Genomic DNA, 21,344 nt, shown 5'->3' with positions numbered 1-21,344 from the left:
GGTGCAGATGGAGGTGGCGTGATTGATAGTGGAAACCAAGGTTGTCTATGATGAAAACCTAGGAAAGAGGACAAAGAAAATCGGAAAAGACAAAAATCATACTAATCTCGTCGTCACATGCCCAAAGGGTTGAGTGGTGTTTTTTCTTCACGTGTCTTTATCCAAATGTCACTCCTTCAATCCATCACTATTAGAGTACACGAACAGACCCGAACGAGATTTTGAATGAGCAAATTACTTCTGTAATTGTAATGAGGAACAAAACCTAAGGGTGCCTTTTTTACAAGGATGGGGGTTCTATTTATTGATCTAAGATGATGGATGACTGGAGGAGGGAAAGATGGAATTATCCTCAAAATTTCAGCTCAATACTCCTAGAATATTTAAAGTTGGAGTAGTCTTGGCCATCTAATTGTCTCCCTCTGATTTGTCAGCATGGCATGTACTTCTAATAGTGGAATTTTTAACAAACTCATTCAAATTTTATAGAAATTTAAAATTATATTTAATGAATTATAAAATTATTTTCTTCATGAATTTAATGTCATAAAACGCCATAAAGTATAAATTAATCTAGAAAAATCACAACATCATTTTAAAAGTATTATAAATACCTTAACATATTTAAATAAATCTACATAATATTTTCTGACTTTGAATTTATTTTATTCATGAAATTAATGTCACAAAACTATTTTAGTAATACCATAAAATCAAGAAAAATAAGAATTCGTTCTAAAAGAGCAATAAATCATTTTAAGAATAAATTTATGCATTTATGATGATTTCAATGAAAATAAGCATTTAAAATGCATGAAGTTATGACTAAAAATAGCATGATATTAATGATTATCAAGCGCCCATGAAAGCTTGACTCGATCTATTAAAGTGATTCAGATTTCTCTAGGTTAAGAATTTTTTTCTAGTTACTAATCCATTAATGTATAAATATCTAGGAGCAAATAATAGTTAGGGAGGGTAATGATGAGTCTAAAAGCCTACCAATATATTGATGTGATGATGACATATGTTTTAGGTGCATCTAGAGTAAACCACAATTATTTAATGTATCTATTTAGATACATACAAATAATTCATTTAGAGCATTCACCTGATTTTCTTAACTCTGCTGGATTATGTGTTTGCTTTGGGGAAACCCAGCTTGTTGGGCCAGTATTTTCCTAAAAAATTTCTTGACAATTCTTCAGCCTCATTCTTAATGTCATTGCATCACGTGATATCTCACTATGTTGGTAATGTCGAGATAATATGAGCCACCTTAGCTATGATAGGAAGTACTTTATAGACACCTTCTTATGTTCTCATTTTTGGGCATCATTCTCTTGGTTTGTCTGATATATGAGAGTCCAAGTGTGTCCATAAAGTAGTTTTTTTCTTTTTAAATCTGGGAAGCTCTACTACACCAAAAAAAAATACTTGCTGATGGATGGCATGGTTGGTGACTGAATCAGCTACATAGCTTCCTTCACAATAAAAACATGAAATATAGATCCTCAAAGTTATATGTTTCTGGATGTTTGTCCACCATTCTTTGAAGCACCAGAAATACATTGTTAAATTTGGATGAAATAAGAGAGTATTGATGAGTTTGTTTCCACTTGATTGTAGATCCAACACCACCTCCACATACGATTCATGCTGGGCTGTAGCCTGTTGTGCATCTAGCCACAAGTTCAATCACACATGATGCCACCTGATGGATATTATGTGGCCATCAATCCAATCACATTACCATGTTTATTTAAGTTCATTTAATAAAATATTTGTATTCATTATTATTCCGTGTGAAGTTTATAATGAAGTCCATGAATACATGCAATGACATAGTGAATTTTGATGAGATCATAATACATATATCACTAGTCTTTAAACATATTTTCTTAATATTCCTATTCGATGGATAGTCGAGATGGACATCAAATTATCTAGATAGAATAGCACTAACTGATCCTACTAATACGATAAATATAGATGATGGTGTGGCTATTAGTGTGGCGACACTAAGGACAGATAGTGCCTGCACCTTGGAGAAAGAGCTCACTAAACTAATCTGTACGACCCTGAATGGTATTATACCTAAACATCAATCAGGTTGATTCGAGTCACGGTTGTATAAGTGATCCACTAACCTGAGACACCAAGGACATATCGTGAATGGACGACCACATTTTTATTATGACTTATGAGCCTCTAATCATGAGATTCAAACAAGTCATAGCTCGGATGTAGTAAGAAGCTTACGGAGATGATTGAGTGGTCAAGATGGGACTATCTGCCCTCGGTATAAGAGGATATTGATTCAACAAAGGTGATGCGAAAAATCCCTGGCCAGGGTAGTGAGGATATTGGAGAAAGCTTTCTCCAATAATCTCCGTTATGCATCAGTACGCATTAGTATAAAGAGGGAAAGGGCTCTCATTTCAAGCACCCAGACCAGCCAAATTAGAGAGTCCCTCACTATTTCCATTCTCTTCTCCACTCATCCAGGGAGAGTGTCTTCATGGTGAGAAGAGATTATAGATATTCAAGAAAAGTTGAAGAAGACGTCGTGGAGATCTAAGCGTCGAGTGATCGCGTGGATACTTCTAGAGGTCGGACGCGTGAACGGCTTCAGAAAATCTCAGAGCAGAAAAGTCAAGGGTGGAACGAGTTCCCCACAAGGTACATTCAATGTATGTTTAACGATCAATTATGAATTGATCAACACGCTTCGGCATCTATGGAATCGAGTTTTCCATGGATGAACCAAGGCACCGAGCCCAATAGTAATAATAAAACACATCATTATCTACTCATACTCGATATCTCTAATCCTATCTATTAATAGAGGAGTCATAGTTTCATATTTATGATGAAAATATTTATTATTGTATGCCTCGAGATGTTCATAATCTTATATAATAATATTTTAAATGATATTTGGAGCCCTAAAGTTCATACATGTTTATCAAACTTGGCATTGGACTCTATGGTTCAAATTTTCATGCCTTCTTAACTGGTATATCCTCTTCTTGTTCATGAATCATAGTTTATGGTAACTAAGAATTAATATTTAATGAATCCTCTTCTATGGTAAATATTTGATATCTCTATTGATAATAGCCTTCTTAGCTGGACGATAGTTAAACATAAAACCAAAAGATAATATCTATCACAGATTCTATGGTAAATCATAGTCTATGGTAACTAAGAATTAATATTTAATAAATCCTCTTCTATGGTAAATATTTGATATCTCTATTGATAATAGCCTTCTTAGCTGGACGATACTTAAACATAAAACCAAAAGATAATATCTATCACAGATTCAATATGCACTCTATTGATAACCTGCATTTTTATTAGCTTAATCTGACCATATTTACATGTTTATTTGCATTAATCATTTAATAAGGTTATCAAGCAAGAATCATTAAATTTATTTCTTAAATGATATAGTGAATTTTATATATTTTATGTATGTTTAGGAATTTTTCTGACATCAAATTCTGAAAAAATATAACTTTTTGTGTCATAATATAATTTTTCTGGAATATTCAGCATTAAATTTATAAAGATATAATTTTTCTAAGTCAAAATACATATCTATTTATATTTTTGGGATTTTATTTAATCAAATATGAATTTTAGAATATATTTTAACGACTTTATTTCTGGGACGCCATGTGTCATCGTTTGATTCCTTGAACATTGACCAACCATTAAATGGTAAGATGAGCCAAAACCCTAACCGAATGACATGATGGCACTGACGAGGATGTGGAGGGAGATATCCTTGGATTAAATCAATGACAAGGAGTTGTCCAACTTCCAGGCTGAACATCTGACGATCTAGAACTCATATTGAGCTGAAATGTTAAGGGTAGCTTCATTTTTATGTACTCTATTCAACCATATGGTTGGATCTATAAATTGAGCCTTAATCTTTCAAAAAAACATCCTTAAGCTCAATTCCTCCTAGAGAGGCAAATTGAAAGAAAGTAAAGTTTTGAAGGTCCATCAAGGGTTCCTTGGTGTGTCTAGTTCTTGGAGATTTTCAACAGAGAAGTGGAGAGGATCTGCATCATAAAGATGCCTTTATCCTGGAAGAATATAGGGACTAAGGTTAGCCTCATGCCTTACATTTAGTCTTCTCCAACACACTTAGGTAGTGCATTTATCATCATCATCCATCACCTGTATCTATCACCATCACTCATCCACCTCCATCAACATCCACTATTATCCCCTTCACGTTGCCTCCTACACAGTTACAAGCTCATCACTAGTCTCTCCCTTTTTATTTAGGAAAACATCTATCTCTATTTCTGCCATTCTAACCATCATTCTAACTCATTCTTACTATCCATATCACTATGCCTTATATCCTTTTCTTTGTTTGTTCTCATCTCTCCATCATCATATACTAGAAACCCTAACATATAAAACCCTAACTAACCATCTTTCATTATTCATTCATTTCCATCTCGTCTTTCGCCGCCGCTCACATCTACCTTTATCATCTCGTCCGACTCAACTATCCACTACTAATACTAGCATAATACTCGTCCATTTTATTAAACTGCTATTGTTATTGTAATCACTATCTTTATCCATTCACTAGCTCGTGTGCTATACGTAACTCATCTCATCTTTTCGACTTCATTCCATCGAGAATGTTCCTTCCCTAATATCATTTCCCTGTGGAGACAACCCTTACTTGTCACTAGCTAATATTTTATGAGAATAGGTTTACAACTATTATTGATTAAACTCAATTTTACAATGCTGTAAATTTACCCTAATTTTGAGCTTAGAGTCAAGATTTTGAGTTTAGAGTTGAGATTTTTTAGATGTTTTAGAGTAAAGGTTTTTTACTGTATATAAAAAAATTATGTTCTGTTTTCATAAATTTCAGAATGAAATTGCTAACAGTTTGATGATGTATGACATTTTCAAACAGAGTTCTCTGATTTAGTAAATGAAAATGTATGAATAATCGGAAAAGCAATGCAGAATGGATGTTGTCTTTCCAGAAGATCAAAAGAATAATATGTATAATAGTAAATGAAAATCAGGCCCAGAACTCTGATCCTTATTAAAGAGTAAATCTTAAACGATGGAAGATCTTAAGAGGAAGAAGATCAAGACAAAAGGGAGTAGTTTGATAAAGTACAAGAGCAGTTTGAAAAAGAATGAGATGAGATAGTGAGAGACTATAAAATGGATCCAAGAGAGATGATAACACTTGAAAATATATCAAGAAAATATCATTAGGGAAACAAAATTGATTTAAGAAAGAATGATAATATATTTTATAGATAGAACATGAACATGTAATAAGAGAACGAAAAATAGTTTGTGAGAGCACAAAAAATAGATCACAGAGAGATGATAACAGTTGGAAATATGTTAAGGAGATGTTGTGATAGAAGAAATAATTATTTACAGAAATAATGAAAAGGTTTTTGATATAGAACATGAACAGATCCTACAGAAATGAGTACATATTAAGATAGATCAATCAAGTATTGTAAAATAAAACAAGAAAATATTGTTAAAGAATAATAATTTATCCAAGAGAAATGTGTTTAGATTAAGAAATATCAATCAAATATTTTAAAATAAAAACAAGAACATGCAGACCATGAGAGAGGGAAGACTAGAACGAGAACACCTGAAGGTCAGCCCGACAAGTAAGTAATCAACAGCCAGAGCAAGAATGCAACACCGAGAGGAGAAAAATTCCACCAGTGTACATTGAAAAACCATTACGAGTCACCATATTCCAGACTCCCAGGTTGTCAGAAAGAGAGAGAGAGAGAGAGAGAGTCTTAAAAATATATGTCTCTCTCTTTAAATAACCATTTAAATTGTAAACATATTTTTAACAAACATAAAAATATGCTTACTTTTCAAAAAATATATCATTTTGTTCATGTTGTCTTCTCAAATTTTCCTGAAAAATCTACTTAGATACCTTTCCAATTTTTTAAAATAAGATAATACATTCATTCAAAATGCTCAAAATATTGAAAAACATCAGACAAATCATATCATCAAAAATAAAATTATCAAAATTTTGTTAAATTAAATATTTATTTCATAATTTATCAATAGAATTCGAATAATATTATTTTATTTTAATATTTTATTTATTCAAATATTAAATTTCTATTTAGAGCACGCATAATTTTTCATGATGTCATAAATTACCATCACCGGAATATTATTATCTAAGATAGATAAATCTAGATCTATGCAGGATCAGCAAAGGATAATTTTTCCATTTGAATATTTCATCATTATCACCTCAATCAATGTTCTCCACTTCATTGTCTCTTATTTTCCAGTATATGTAGCCTTGAATGCGTAATATATCCTCTTCTATAATCGTATTATACAATATAATGAAAAATTTTCATTATACATGAGAAATGAGAGAAGAAGTTTCCCTTTCACCTTTAATGATAAAAATCTTAATATTTTCAAGGGTATGTTGATAAACCCAAAATGTGTTATGTAACTATACATATTTCAAAGTCATTTTGGGATAATTTCATGTGTATTTTGTCCAATTTTACAAGATTTTGCATCACATGCACACGGGCTGCCTACGCGTACGTTGACGGGGCGCTGATGGGGCAGGACGGGGGTGCACCGCAAGGGGTTCCACGGCTGCGATTTAATCGCAACCGCTGAACCCATTTGAATGGGGGATCAGACGGTCAGGGGGAAATCCCGTCCATCTTCACCCCCAGCCGTTGACGCCGCCGGCCGGAGGCCATTTTCGGCCGGCGAGGGGGGACCAGCAGCTATCCAATGGCTGGGGAGGACCACCAGGGCCGTCCCCCTCCATCGGACGGCCTATGGGATCCCTGCCAGGCTGTTAAAAGGGTCCGAGAGCCCCCAATTTGAGTATCTTCTGACTGATATCAGAGAGCGCAGGGAGACCCGTCCAGCGGTGGCGAGAGCGACAGGAGGTCCCCTTTTTTTTAGTTAAATTTATTTAGATTCCAGTTTTTTATCAAAATTCTCACCATGACTTCTTTGTGACATTTCATCGAACACCTCATGTGTTCGATGAATATTATTCGAATTGTCTAAGTTCGAGTTTATCAAACATTATAAAAATTGAAAATCATAGTCCTCCTCTTATTCTATCTTCTTTTGGGCATTTTGTTGAACACCTCACGGACGTTCAACAGAACACCCTTTTATATTCGATTCCCTTTTATAAAATCTATATAAAAAACATACTATTAAGTAAATATACATATCACTCTTACATCTCAATCTTCTATCGGGCATTTGGTCGAACACCTCCAAGATATTCGACTAAATAACCCACTCTACACCCTGAAACTAACTATAAAATATATGTAGAAATATAAAAACTACTAGAAGGGATATACTAACTATAGAATAAATATTATACTTATATAAATCATATTATACTATAAATGAACCTGTACTAATACATATACTTCTTAGTTACTAATACTACTCTATCTATCCCCTTCTAATATCTCTATACCTATCTAACTACTTAGTATATTCTAGTTATATAATTACTTAATACTCTCTCTTTACCTATCTTCTTAGTTTATATAAATACTACTCTAACCCTGTCATTCTTTCTTAATATATTTATCTAGTTTCTTCTACTTATTCTTATTCTTTATTATTATTAAATTATATGTTCTTATTAAATTCTTATCTATCTCATTATCCTTCTTGAATATAATATCTAACATCTTCAATTCTTTATTATTCTTAGTATCTCTAGTAAATATATATAATCTTAGATCTCTTCTCTAATTATCTTATTAAACTAATATTTTCTCTACTTTCTTATTAGTTATCTCTTCTTATTCTTATTATCTTTAGTATTATTCGTATTAATTATCAACTCAAATATCGAATATATTCCTAAAGGTCGTGGAGACAACCTTACTCACAACTATACATATCTGAGTAAGTTTCTATATATTACAAATTTATTTGATAGTAGGTAAATTAAAAAACACAATGACATTTATAATTAACACCGTAATTTGCCTCTGTCATATGTTAATTGCCTCTCTTCCTCCATAAGTGATTAAGACTCTCAGGGTTTGTACAACTTTATGGCATTTCCTTGGCATAATTGATATTTAGATATCATTTATTGCTCTTCGCATTGTTCATCTCCTACCATACTTGATGTTTTAGGATAGCTCATTCCTATTCTCGTTGTTCATCTCCTAATTTATGAGTATCATGGATTAATAGACAAGATTCGTCTCAAAATCATTTGATTAATCTCTGGAAGTCGCATTTAGGTTCCATTTATTGGAAATAAATTTACATTTTCTAATCTCTCAACCCTTTCTCTTTATTAATTATTAAAAGATGAAAATGGTAATATTGGATGTATCTTCAATATTAGGGCATTTATTGTCCCAAATTTAGTTTTACTCACAAATAGGTGATATCGCCTCTAAATTAAAAGGTTCCATGCAACACAATCAAGTTATTTCCATGATATCTCACTATATGATGAGATCATAATACAGAGGTCACTAGTCTTTAAACATGTATTCTAAATCTTTCTATTCGATGGATAGTCGAGATGGACCAAATTGTCCGGATAGAAAAGCACTAGTTGATCCTACTTATATGATAAGTATAGCTGATGGTGTGGCTATTAGTGTGGCGACATTGAGGACAGATAGTGCGTGCACCCTGGAGAAAGAGCTCACTAAACTGATCTGTACGAATCCCTGAATGGTATTATACCTAAACATCAATCAGGTTGATTCGAGTCACGGTTGTATAAGTGATCCACTAACCTGAGACACCAAGGACATATCGTGAATGGACGACTACATTTTGACTACAACTTACAAGCCTCTAATCATGGTCATATATTTGGTTGCATCCACGTCATATTATTTCAAGCTGTAGAGTTCTTTTGATTTTTATATGCATGATGAATTAGCAGATTAATAAATTAGCAGACACAAAGGCACACAAAAATATATCTCAGATTAATAAATTTTCTTTGAAATTGAGATTTACTAATCGGTCCAGAAACATAGTTTGAGTGTCATCCAGCTGTGTGAGAGTATAAAAATGAAAGCATACAAATGATTATTACAATTGGATAATAGGCATGATGTAAATAATTATTTCATATTTTAAAAGTGTACACAATAAAATTGGTTCGCATATGATGAGGAAGACTTTTATAACAACAAACATTGTGTATTTTTAATTTTATGGATCAGGATGGTGTGACCTTAAAGAGTGAGGTTATCCCTTAAAGTAAATTGACGAGGGAAAGGGGATGAGTCTAAAGTTTTATCGTATTTTTTGTCTCATTTGTTATATATAATAGCTTTTCAAGTATGTTTTATGATGGATATTTATGTGGCTGTCAAGGAAATCACACTTCCATGACATATTAAATTCCTGGTCATGGTAGTGGAGATATTAGAGATGTTATTCTCCAATTATCATTGTTATGTATCAATGCTAACTTGATTGATGCATTAGGGTTTGCTGATTAACCATGCCCTGAGTCATTCAAGAGTCATTCAAGATTCTTACAGTAACCGATATGATAAAATGAAGGTGTCATAAAAGTGTCCAATCACTACTTTATATCGTTTAGAGCACAAGGTGTAGCTTTCAACCCTCACGATGGAAACTTAACCTATCAATTAGGTTACCATGATCTTTGATTAATTAATATATGTTAATATACTTAACTAATAAGGTTAGAAAATAAATGTTATTGAGCCATTAAAGTTATGAACTAGACTAATAACTGGGCTTTCAGGGCCACACACATAAGACCTATAAATGTTGGGGGATATACCTAAGTTATAAGAGGTTTTGTGAAATGTTCCAAAATAAGTGTAAATCAAGGGGGTGGTTTAGATGCCCATGCCAGCCAGATCTGGGCAGCCAGAATCCTCCTACTAGTGAAACTTGATGGTGGGAAGAATAACTAGCTCTTTTGAAGGAGAATTGAGGGATATCAAGAGGAGATCCAATCACATAGATACATCTAGATGTGGGATACATAAACAGCTAGAAGAGACCTTCTAGGGAGAAATTCAAGATTAGAATCAGGTCCACACAAGGTGATGAGATCATATCAATGTTTGATAAATCAATTATGAATTGATTTACATCTTATGATGCATGAAGTTTTATTTCAAGCAATCTATCGAACCAATAACCCAATATTTTAGTGGCTTTTTAACGCTAATGAGGTCAATTTTTTTATTGATGACTAATAATTTCGTTAATGGTTTAATTTTATATTATTCTTGGTGATTCAGGGAATTTTAACATACTTGTATGATTTATTTATCTAATGGATTAATATTTTGATTTATCTCATATATTATGTATCATTTTTTTGTGAGTAGGATTGTCTCACACAGAAAAGTTAATAATGGTGTGGAGCTAAATATTTTTTTGTTGCTCAAAGGCCTATAACTCGAAACATCAGATTAGTGATCAAGGCCACTATGAGATCAACTTATGGGTCTTTACACCATTCATTGAATGTGTGCTTAAAATTTAACTCCAGTATATAAATAATCTAAAAAATTAGGGTCTAATTGATGTCATTATTTTTAAGGGTTAATTTATGGAGATGTTGGATACGATATGATGAATATAGGGATGATGGATCTAACTTAGAAAAAGCAACGAAGATGCAACTATGTAAAACAACAAAACTACTCCTAGATCATTACTGGTATCACTGCAATTTGAGGCTTCAGGAAAGCTTCTCCACTTATCTATTTTTCCTCCTCAATCATCTCAGACAGAAAATAATCACTTGATAGATCCTTAAACTCACTCTCTTTTAAAATGACAAGAAACATAAATTGGATAAAACTTTAAGGATATTTTTTACTGTGATCATGTTTTTTATTATTCATGTAATAGATCAAATGGTATGGATAGAAAGGAGATTATAGATGAATCTTTCCTCAAAATTTCAGCTCGAGCAGCCATCCAGATCATCAGATATCAATGTTTGAAGTTCTAGAAATCCTAGCCTTTTCTTTAATCAAATAGAATAGCAACATTTGGCAGGGAAAAAAAATAACAGCAGAAACCATTGAATAATTTTCATAAAATAAATCCCTAGTCATAAATATGATTGATATACATATACTGACTTAGAAAAATAATATATTACATATTTAATGTCAGAAAACTATCTTCGTTAGGAATATGATGTCGAAAAAATCTTTAAAATAAAAAAAAATCATAATATCTTTCAGATAATATATTTGATCATTTTACATTTGATAACATGCATAAATAATCGTGTTAATCAAGATAAACTTGTACATTTCATGATGTTAAGCTAATAATTAATGTGCTATCATCTATCTTCCCTTGTTTCTCAAGTATCATAGTCTTCAAGTTCATCATCGTATGTACCATATGAAAAATATGTTAATTTTGAATAGTACGTTTTATCTTCTCAGTTTCTAACATTTTGATCTAACATTCTAATCTTCTCTGTTTCTCAGGTGCATTGATGTCAACTTTTCATGAATCACAAATTATTAAGCATCCCGTTTGAGTTTATATTTTTAGTTCAACCAACCTGATTTCTCACACAAATAAATATCTGAAGATGTCTACTATGGATGATACAATTTATATAAGGACCAGCGATAAATATTAAGGCAACATAACCAAAAAAAACTCATCAGACTAAAGATAGGGAGTAATAAAAGGTTAACTTGGTCTATCGTGTTATCTGGTGACAAATGATGACCATTAAATATTTCCTAGTGTAACACGAAAATTTAGTATGACAAGTTCTCAGAGCACATGATCCCAATGTGACCCCAAATGGTAAAAATATATTTTCTATATTTATAATTTTATTGAATTTCTGTTCATGGACTCAGACCAGTAAAACCTAGGTTGAAACCAGAAATAAACGGGAAAACATAGTGCTGATAAAAAAAAATATGACTAAAGGATCATGATGGCATCGGCAGCGGTGGCTAATGGCTATTCCCCAAAAGAATACCAGAACTTAATGGGGCCCCTTGGGCAAGGCAGATGAAAGAAAAATTAGGACTCCCTCTAATTAATTTTCATCTTTCTGTTGATGGTAAAATCATTTCTCAACCATCATCATTTATGTATTTTGACATCAAAGTCCACCACTAATTATTTTTCATCTTTCTCTGTTTCAAAATATCCAGAACTCTCTCTCTGTGTTTCTTACAATCAAGAACTCTATCTATATATCTATTTATTTATCTATCTATCTCTCCCTCTCTCTCTCCCTATCTCTCCCTCTCTTTCCCTATCTCCCTATCTCTCCCTCCCTCTCTCTTTCCCTCTCTCTCTCTTCCTCTCTCTCTCTCTTTCCTTATCTCTTTCTCTCTCTCCCTATCTCTCCCTCCCACTCTCTTTCCCTATCTCTTTTCCTCTCTCTCTCTCTCTTTATCTCTCTTTCCCTATCTCTCCCTCCCTCTCTCTCTCTCAAATTACATCTACTGACATCACAATAATCGACCAAAGAATAAATATATTATTCAAAGAAACTGGACAATCTACTGGAGCATCTAATGCCCAGCGTTTAAGGTCATACCTGGCACTATTTAGGCAGGAAAAGAATATAAAACCTAAAAGAGAAAGAGAGATAGAAAGATAGCTAGATAGATTTCTAGATATAGAGATATAGTAAGAGACAGAGAGAGGTAGGGAGAGATGGACAGATATAGAGAGAGGAAAGAGGAAGATAGGTAGAGAGAGACAGACAGAGACAGAGACAGATATAAGGAGGGAGAGATTGACAGATATAGAGAGAGGAGAGAGGAAGATAATTAGATAGAAAGAGAGAGATAGAGAGAGAGACAGAGATAAGGAGGGAGAGATGGACAGATATAGAGAGAGGAGAGAGGAAGATAGGTAGATAGAAAGAGAGACAGAGACAGAGATAAGGAGGGAGAGATGGACAGATAGAGAGGAGAGAGGAAGAAAGGTAGATAGAAAGAGAGAGAGAGAGAGAGAGAGAGAGAGAGAGACCGAGACAGAGACAGAGATAAGGAGGGAGAGATGGACAGATATAGAGAGAGGAGAGAGGAAGATAAGTAGATAGAGAGAGAAAGACAGACAGAGACAGAGATAAGAGTGAGGGAGAGATGGACAGATAGAGAGGAGAGAGGAAGAAAGGTAGATAGAAAGAGAGAGAGAGAGAGAGACCGAGACAGAGACAGAGATAAGGAGGGAGAGATGGACAGATATAGAGAGAGGAGAGAGGAAGATAAGTAGATAGAGAGAGAAAGACAGACAGAGACAGAGATAAGAGTGAGGGAGAGATGAACAGATATAGAGTGAGAGAAGGAGATGGGTAGAGAGAGAGAGAGAGATGGACAGATGTAGAGTGAGGAGAGGAGATGGGTAGAGAGAGAGAGAGATGTAGGCAATTGCTCACTTCTTCAAGAAGGGTTTCTGGCAGACGAGAAGGCGCAGACTGTTGTCGTTGCTGTGCTCAATAACCCGCGCTTCCCAACGGACTTGCGCAGAAAAGGCGCGAGCTCTCTCTATTATCTGTGCTTTATCATGAAGCACAACCCACCCCTGCCAAACATGAATAAAAACGAATTAAAACGAATATAAAACAAATCATAGAATAATTTTGTAGGGATTTTCTGTTTTTGGAATTATTTTTGATACGTGGGGGAGTAAGCCTAAAAAAAAACCCTAAACCCAAAACCCTATAACCAGTGATATTCTTTTAAACCCTAAACCCTAAACCCTACAACCAGTGATATTCTTTTAAACCCTAAACCCTATAACCAGTGATATTATTTTAAACCCTAAACCCTATAACCAGTGATATTCTTTTAACTAGTTGTTTGGGAGATTTCATAGACGATCCGAAGTTAATAATGGGGAAATATTTGTTCAAAATACACCACCGCTAGGGCTATGAATAATTCACAGCCCCGTCAGACAAAACTGCATCATAGAATACTGTCTATGAAGATGGGCATTATAAATAGATAATAATATTTTTCTAACCACAGGAAAAGCATAGAACTAGGGTTCGGTGCCAACGATTACTAGAGGGCATGGATGATGGCAATGATGGATCATCATCATATTTCATCCAAACAGACGAGGATGACCATGATTATTAAATTTGTGGATGATGATGACGATAAGTTTGTAAACCATCCATCTGCAGAAGAGGAAAGACTTTTCAGACTAGGGTTTATGAATCAATGTAGACGATGAAAAGCGGACAATGGTGATCCGTCATGGTCACCATACTCATCATCCATCTGTCGGTGATGAATTCGCCATGCTCACCATTCTTGTCAACCAAGAGTTGATGATGAGTTCATCATTGTCATCCTCCACTCCACATCCATGGATGATGATGATGATGACAAATTGTGAGGATGGCAATGACGTTGACTAAAAAACTCCTCATCGTCATCATCCTTGCCAATTCTGGGCCAGCCTACAAAAATGTTCAGGCTGGCCCAGACTCACAAAAAGGAAATAGAAAAACCTAAGTGGGCCACATTAGTCGTGGCCCACTAACACAGAACGTTAGGACAAGGTCTAACAGTAAGTCATTCACAAAATACAAGGTTATCCATCATCAAACACATTTTTTTAAGAAAGCTATGTATCATAAAGTATTACTTATACTTAGAGAACAGCCTCAAGGAAAATAATCTTGGTAAATTATGGATAGACATATGGCTGCAAAAGAAATAAAGTGGTGAGGGAAATGGACACCTCAGGACGAAGGATCCGGTCCATCTCGAGAAATAGATCCGAAATGTCGCACTTGTATGAATCAACGAGGAGAGAGAGCAGACCAGAAGCGTGGAGTAGGTCGTATGTTCGAGGGTACGTCGGGAATGGCTCGCACCTGTGCAATAGAAGAAATCAGATGCATCCAAAGAGAGATGGATGATGATTCACTGTTGAGCAGAGGAAATTTAAACATCAAAATATTGCCAACTGCGCAACACTAACGACGAGTCTTGGTTAAGAATCAATGGAAACGTATGATAAGATACTTTGAACGTCGCAATCATCATCCGTTTCAGAAATTGAAAACAATAATTTTAAAGATCAAGTAATATGTTTAAAAATAACAAAAAACATTACCAATTATGGAACACTCGCATAAACCCTCGGTCAAGGATCACAGGGAGCGTATTATTAGATAGTTTGAGCATCAAATTCATCACCCATTTCCGAGACTCTAAAAAATAATTTTAAATATCGAATCGAAATTTCAGGAGAAGACAAGACATTACCAATTGTGGAACACTCCCGTAAAGCCTCGGTCAAGAATCAAAGGAAGCGTGTTGTCAGATAAGGTGGGGACCACATTCATCACCCAGACTGACTTTCTCTCCTCCAAAAGAGCTGCATTGAACCCCCCATACCCAGCATTCATGTCCATGACATTCCTCAGCATGTTGAACGGTGGCAAAGGATCTTCATCCCCAGGCCTCTTCGGATGATCCGAAAAAATCAATGGTGTGAGCAATGACCAGTAGTTTCTCACTGATGCTCCCCAGTTCTGAGCGTCCTCATAAAATTCACTTGATGGGATACCTGAAAATTATTCTTAAATTTCAGTTCCAAATAGTTTTATAATTAGGATAAAGCAGACATAATAATTCATTTGTCTACCTCAGAAAAATAGAAAAATCTCCATTGTTTTCAATATCTTGTAATATTAAGATAAACGCAATGTAATTATTCATTTGATGGATACCTAAAAAAGTTGACAGCCTCAATTGATTTCAAATATTGTCTTAAGTTAAGATAAAGTCAGTGTAATAATTCATTTGATGGGTACCTAAAAATGAGGTATTCTCAACTACTTTTTAATTAAAATTAAGATAAAGCTAGTGTAATCATTTACTTGAATACCTGAGAAGTAGAAAAAATATCAATGAATTCAAACAATTTTAAAAATTAAGATAAAGGCAATATAGCAATTCACTTGATAGGATACCCTAAATCCAAGTTAACATACGAACTCACTTAATGAGATACACTAAAAAATAATTTCAAATGCTTTAAAATAATATAAAACCAGTAATAATAATTTACTTTGGATAACTGAGAAAAAATACCCAAATTTCAATTAATCTCAAGTATTTTAAAAGTAAGATAAAGCCATTTTAATAATTAACTTGATAAGATATCAAAAGAAATTTTAATATCAATTTATTTCATATTTTCTTTAAATTTAGATAAAACCAAGAGAACAAATCACTTGATGGGACGCATGAATTTAAAAATAAATAAAATTCAAAAGTTCAAGTAACGTAAATAGAAAACTCTCAAATATACTAATTCCCTAGGATACAAGAGAAAAATAGGAAACTCTCAATTAATAAAAAATGGCTTCTCTTATTAGGATAAAACCAATATAATGCCTCCGGAAGATAAAAAGGTACTTTCCATGAACGGCAAGCTCCTCTGGGCTCATCTGGAAGTCAAGTGACCGGTGAGTTTTGTTCTGAACTGGAATCCAACTTCTGCTAGCGATTCTACTGATGCAAGATTGAAGCGGTTTATAATATGACTTTTCATCGGTGCCATCTTTGCAAAGAGGTATAGCCGTCTGCCCTCTAAAAAACAAGTTATTAAAAGTGAAACTTCGATCTTCAAATAAAATTATATTTTTGAAAAGGTTTCATGCCAAAGTTTTGATCCTCACAGAGATGAATAACAGGCGAAATCTGAAGTTTTCTGCCATATGAACGTTTCATCTTGCTGACCAAGTAAACTCCAACACATTTTCTGGGCGAATTCCTCTATCGCAGTGAACATGATTCTGTTCCTTGCACTGGCAGACACTCCTTGGAACTTGTTTCCTGGTGATGTCAGAACAAAGTAACCGCCAGGTTTGAGAACCCGATCTGCTTCCAGAAGGAAGGTGCCGTCTGTTTTGCAGAAAGGATGGATTAGCCGCTGCCAATTATGATCTGAGGATTTTATTTCTATGGTTTCAAGCACGTCCAATCATAATAAAAATACCGAAGCTTTCGAGGATACATGATCACAAAGCAAAATTACAAACATATTTGGAGGGTCTGGTTTTTTCTTTAGTTCTCTGGAAAATTAATGGATTGAGAGATAGTTCACTGATTCGGCACTAAAAAATAACATCTGACTGGAAGATAAGCTGTTGATTCAAGGGCTTACCAACTGTGCTAAAAGCTATAGCTGATAGCAAGGGTGTTGTAGTTTTCTAAGTTATTAAAGCCATAACTTTTTATTCAAGCCTATGAACACATTTTTTCTTGCCACTCTACCCTCGTTCACCAATATCCTGCTAAAAGTAATAGCTTACGTTTCATCTTTAAGCAGGATGTTGTTCTTCAACACCCCCACAACACCTGACGCTGGCCTATTTAGGAACCAAGCATGCAGTGTGCTGCTTCAGGAATTTGAATCTGCCACCTGGATCTCACACCATGTTGCATTACCAACTGAGCTAAAAGCTCTAGCTGATAGCAAGGGCACTACTTTTCATCTTTAAACAGGATGTTGTTCTTCAACATAAACATATCAAATTATCTGAGGATTGGAGTACGACTTTTTTTCTGAAGAGCTGATATGAACCTTGATCTGTGTTTGTATCAAGGAATGGAGAAGAGAAGGGTAGATGCTCCCAGGGTTGGAAAGTAGAGAGGGAACATGATTGAAGGAGAGGCCGAATGGAGGAGGCAGGGATTGACCAGAGAGAAACCACCTGGAGATGCAGTGAAGTAGAGACAATCTGATATGTTCCATCTGAGGATCTATCAATCTAGCAAGACGAGAAGGGGGAGACCACACGTGTCACAGACAGTGTATGCCTGAATTCAAATGGATGAAGGCGGGAGCAGGGCTATAAATAAACAAAACAGCGAGATCAAGAGGCATCGAGGAAAATGAAATTTCTTGGAGGAAGGGAGAGCTGTGGTTCCTGCGCGAGGAAGAAGATTCTCCATCTCGCCGGCATTGTCGATGCGACAACACATTGACCTACAGCTTGCTACTTCTACTTGTTCTACTCTGGTTCTCTTCACTACTCATTGGCCAATAATCGTTCTTGTAGTACTATTCTACCATTCGGTTTCACACATTCTTGAGATATAATTTCATTCTATTTATAAAAAAATATTCTATCGCTCTTTGATTGGGTCGTAACACAATCACAAAGAACGGGGATCACGGAGGGAGATAGGAGTTCAACATCAAGGGGAGGAGAGGCAGAAGACTTCAAATTCATGGATACTTCTTGGTTGCCTAAAAAGGCAAGGCCTGCTCTATTTAAAGGGATATATATATAACGGGAAAATGACAGAAATGACCTTAGAGGGCCAAATGAACTAAAATTCTCAAAGGTTTAGAGCACTGAAAAGCCTCTTGGGGGCATAGGGTTTTATCAATAGCTTTTAATGAGAATAAGTAGCAACCGAATCTGATTTGTGTGACTAGTCAGAACTTACATGATTCAGTTGCCTGATTTATGATCAGATATTTCTTTAATTCTCTGGTACAAAAATAAGTATAAGGAAAATTTTGCACAGTTTCGGACACTGAAAATTTTTAATCTGACTGGAAGCGGCACATAACAAATTTATTTTAAGTGACAAATGATAACTGATATCCGATAATATGGTTACCTTTTCGGTCCCAGTTGATTCCACATTGTGCACAATGAATCATATCAAAAGCCAAACTTGGATGTGGTAGTTGTCTTGAGGTGAAGCTACCAATAATAGCAGGAAGACCCCGTTCAAGGGCCAGCTGCACTTGGCTCCCAGCTACCTCATATGATGCTATACAAACTGCCATCAATTTTATAGAAAGTAGATGAGCTCCAAAGCTACCAAAACCACAGCCAATGTCCAGCACTGAACGCACCTGGCATCAAGAGAAAAGAGAACTTGGATGTTTAAAAAGTTCTGAACACGCCCAGACATGAAAGTAGGGATTTTAAAAAAAGTTTCCCTAGATAGATCACTGCATTAAGATACTCCACTAAGACTGTAATATAAAAAATTAGGAAGCTCTATTCAAGATAACTGAGAATTTACAAAGTCCACAGTTGACAGGTTTTAGACTACTTATCTACACCTATGGGCAAAAATTCAGCATGTGCAAGAAAGAACATCAACAACCACAAGATGGAGAAAGTATATGGCATACCCCAGCCTGCAGAAAATCAGAATCACTTCCCAGTCCAATCATCTCTGCAAGCTGACGGGAGTAATCGCCAATGCTATCAAAGTTGACATCATCCTCAGAATGGAAGGCGATCTGATTATCTTCCAGCAACATTAATCTAAAACATAAAAAAATTCATGCATGTTAGATGAAGCGGTCAGAACTCATACAAGACTACTTAAAGAATAGACGTTTTTTTTTTTTTTGAAAAGGAAAATAAAAGTTTCCATAACTATTCCAGCAACATTTAACTAAAACAAAATAATAATAATGTTTCACTTATCTCTGACGAAAGTGCCGTAACTCATAAACGACAAAATCAGATTACAAAGGTTCTGTGCATGAGTCTAGTCGTTACTTTAGTCGTCTTTTAGTGAAGTACCATAACTCTAATTTGAATGGAGTGAAATTCTAACTAAAATGAGATATCGAACATCTTTACGCCCCTTTGTTATTTTATACCTTTTTCAGTTAAATACACTAAAAGTTACTAGAATGGAGTGAAATTAAAAGCGAACAGGAATATCAAACATATTTACACCCATTTATTCTTTTGCATCTCTTTTCAGTTAAACACCTTGACTTTAACAAGAATGGAGTAACATTTAAATTAAACCGCAAGGTCAAACATATTATGTCCATTTATTCTTTTGCAACTTTCGTCAGTAGACAACCCTTAAAGTAACCAGAACGATTGAAAAATCAAATTAACAAGAATATCAAACATGCTGACACCCATCTAACATGAACCGTTATAGTAACCAGAACCGATGAAAATTTAAAGTAAACAGGAATATCAAACATACTTGCATTAAACTAACATGAATATTTATAGTAACCCACACAAATTGAAAATTCAAAGTAAACAGGAATATCAAACATACTTACATTAAACTAGCATGAATCGTTATAGTAACCCACATGGATTGAAAATTCAAAGTAAACAGGAATATCAAACATACTTACATTAAACTAACATGAATCGTTATAGTAACCCACATGGATTGAAAATTTCAAATTAAAGAGGAAAATCAAACATATTTACACATATCTAACATGAATTGTTGCAGTAAAGGGCGCCAGGAAAATCAGAGATCATACCTCTTGGTCAAGCTTCCAGATGAGAAAAACTGATCTCTAGTAATCTTCACGTTGCTGTTCCATATAATATCACGGCCAGCAGGCCATCTGAGAGGTATTTTATAATCCTTTGGAGGGCGAACCAAGCAACGAACAGAGCTTCCCACCGGGTCACAATGTCGATTATACTCTTCTCCGTCGTGAAATCCAGCCAGAATATTAGCAGAAACGTTGTAACAAGGAACGAAATTCTCTCTTTCCTTGCCACAAATGTCGAAATCCCTAAGTTGAGGCCCAAGAGAGAGCGATTGAATCTCCAGAAGATCATTCGCCGCTCTTTCCCTGAGTTTCCTGTGCTTTCTGTAGATCTCTGGTATCGGCGAAGAGAGAGAAATAGTGGAAGATGGCGAGGGAGACGACATTACAGCGATTAACGCTACAACAGCGACGATAAACAGCAGGATCCAGTTCAACGGCGGGCATCGCCCCATTCTAGCAAAGAATTGATTCGAGCCTGAGTTTCTCATCAGAAATCGGACCGATAATCTCGATGCCGGAGTCTAGGACATGAAAAATCGCTCTGAATCCGGTCAAAAATTGGGGAAAATGGTCAGAAATTTACCGAGGAAGCGTATTTTTTCGAGAAATGTAGAGCGCAGGAGAAGGAACCTTGCAATCAGCAATGCTGCGTTGGAACGCACTTCTCAATGCGAGCAATCATCTTCGGTGACAGTTCGAGAGAACGCGAGCGATCGATCTGCAGATCGAAAGAGAGATTGAGAGAGAGAAAGTTAGAGAGAGAGTTAGAGAGAGAGTGGAGAGAGAAGAATGATTGAGAGAGAGAAATGTTTAGAGAGAGAGAGAGAGAGAGAGAGAGTTAGAGAGAGAGGGGCAAGAGAGGAATGATTGAGAGAGAGAAAGGAGTAGAGAGAGAGAGGGAGAGAGAGGGAGAGTGAATGAAATAGAGAAAGAGTTGGGAAGAGAGAGATAGAGAGGAGAGACAGACAGTGAGAGAG

The 21,344-nt window shown here is 35.1% G+C and overlaps 1 protein-coding gene across 2 annotated transcripts; it reads right to left on the bottom strand.

The window, feature by feature from the left end:
* Nucleotides 1-12,548: 12,548 nt before the first annotated feature.
* On the bottom strand, nt 12,549-21,344 carry LOC144707640 (putative methyltransferase PMT5). Of its 2 annotated transcripts, none has more exons than XM_078580853.1 (9): nt 20,951-21,344; nt 20,350-20,820; nt 19,231-19,366; nt 18,705-18,945; nt 16,748-16,973; nt 16,490-16,658; nt 15,327-15,631; nt 14,797-14,932; nt 12,549-13,623 (listed from the first exon to the last, which is right to left on the bottom strand). In XM_078580853.1, the coding sequence occupies exons 2-9, from the start codon at nt 20,817-20,819 to the stop codon at nt 13,474-13,476; spliced, it is 1,833 nt and encodes a 610-aa protein (XP_078436979.1). In that variant the 5' UTR covers nt 20,820; nt 20,951-21,344; the 3' UTR covers nt 12,549-13,473. The 2 variants fall into 2 exon arrangements, with proteins under 2 accessions (XP_078436979.1, XP_078436978.1); XM_078580852.1 differs by having other exon boundaries at nt 20,350-20,908; nt 20,998-21,343.

This window comes from Wolffia australiana, chromosome 9 (genome assembly GCF_029677425.1).
Source record: "Wolffia australiana isolate 7733 chromosome 9, ASM2967742v1".
Classification (NCBI taxonomy): domain Eukaryota; kingdom Viridiplantae; phylum Streptophyta; class Magnoliopsida; order Alismatales; family Araceae; genus Wolffia; species Wolffia australiana.
This window is presented reverse-complemented; position numbering and strand designations above follow the sequence as displayed.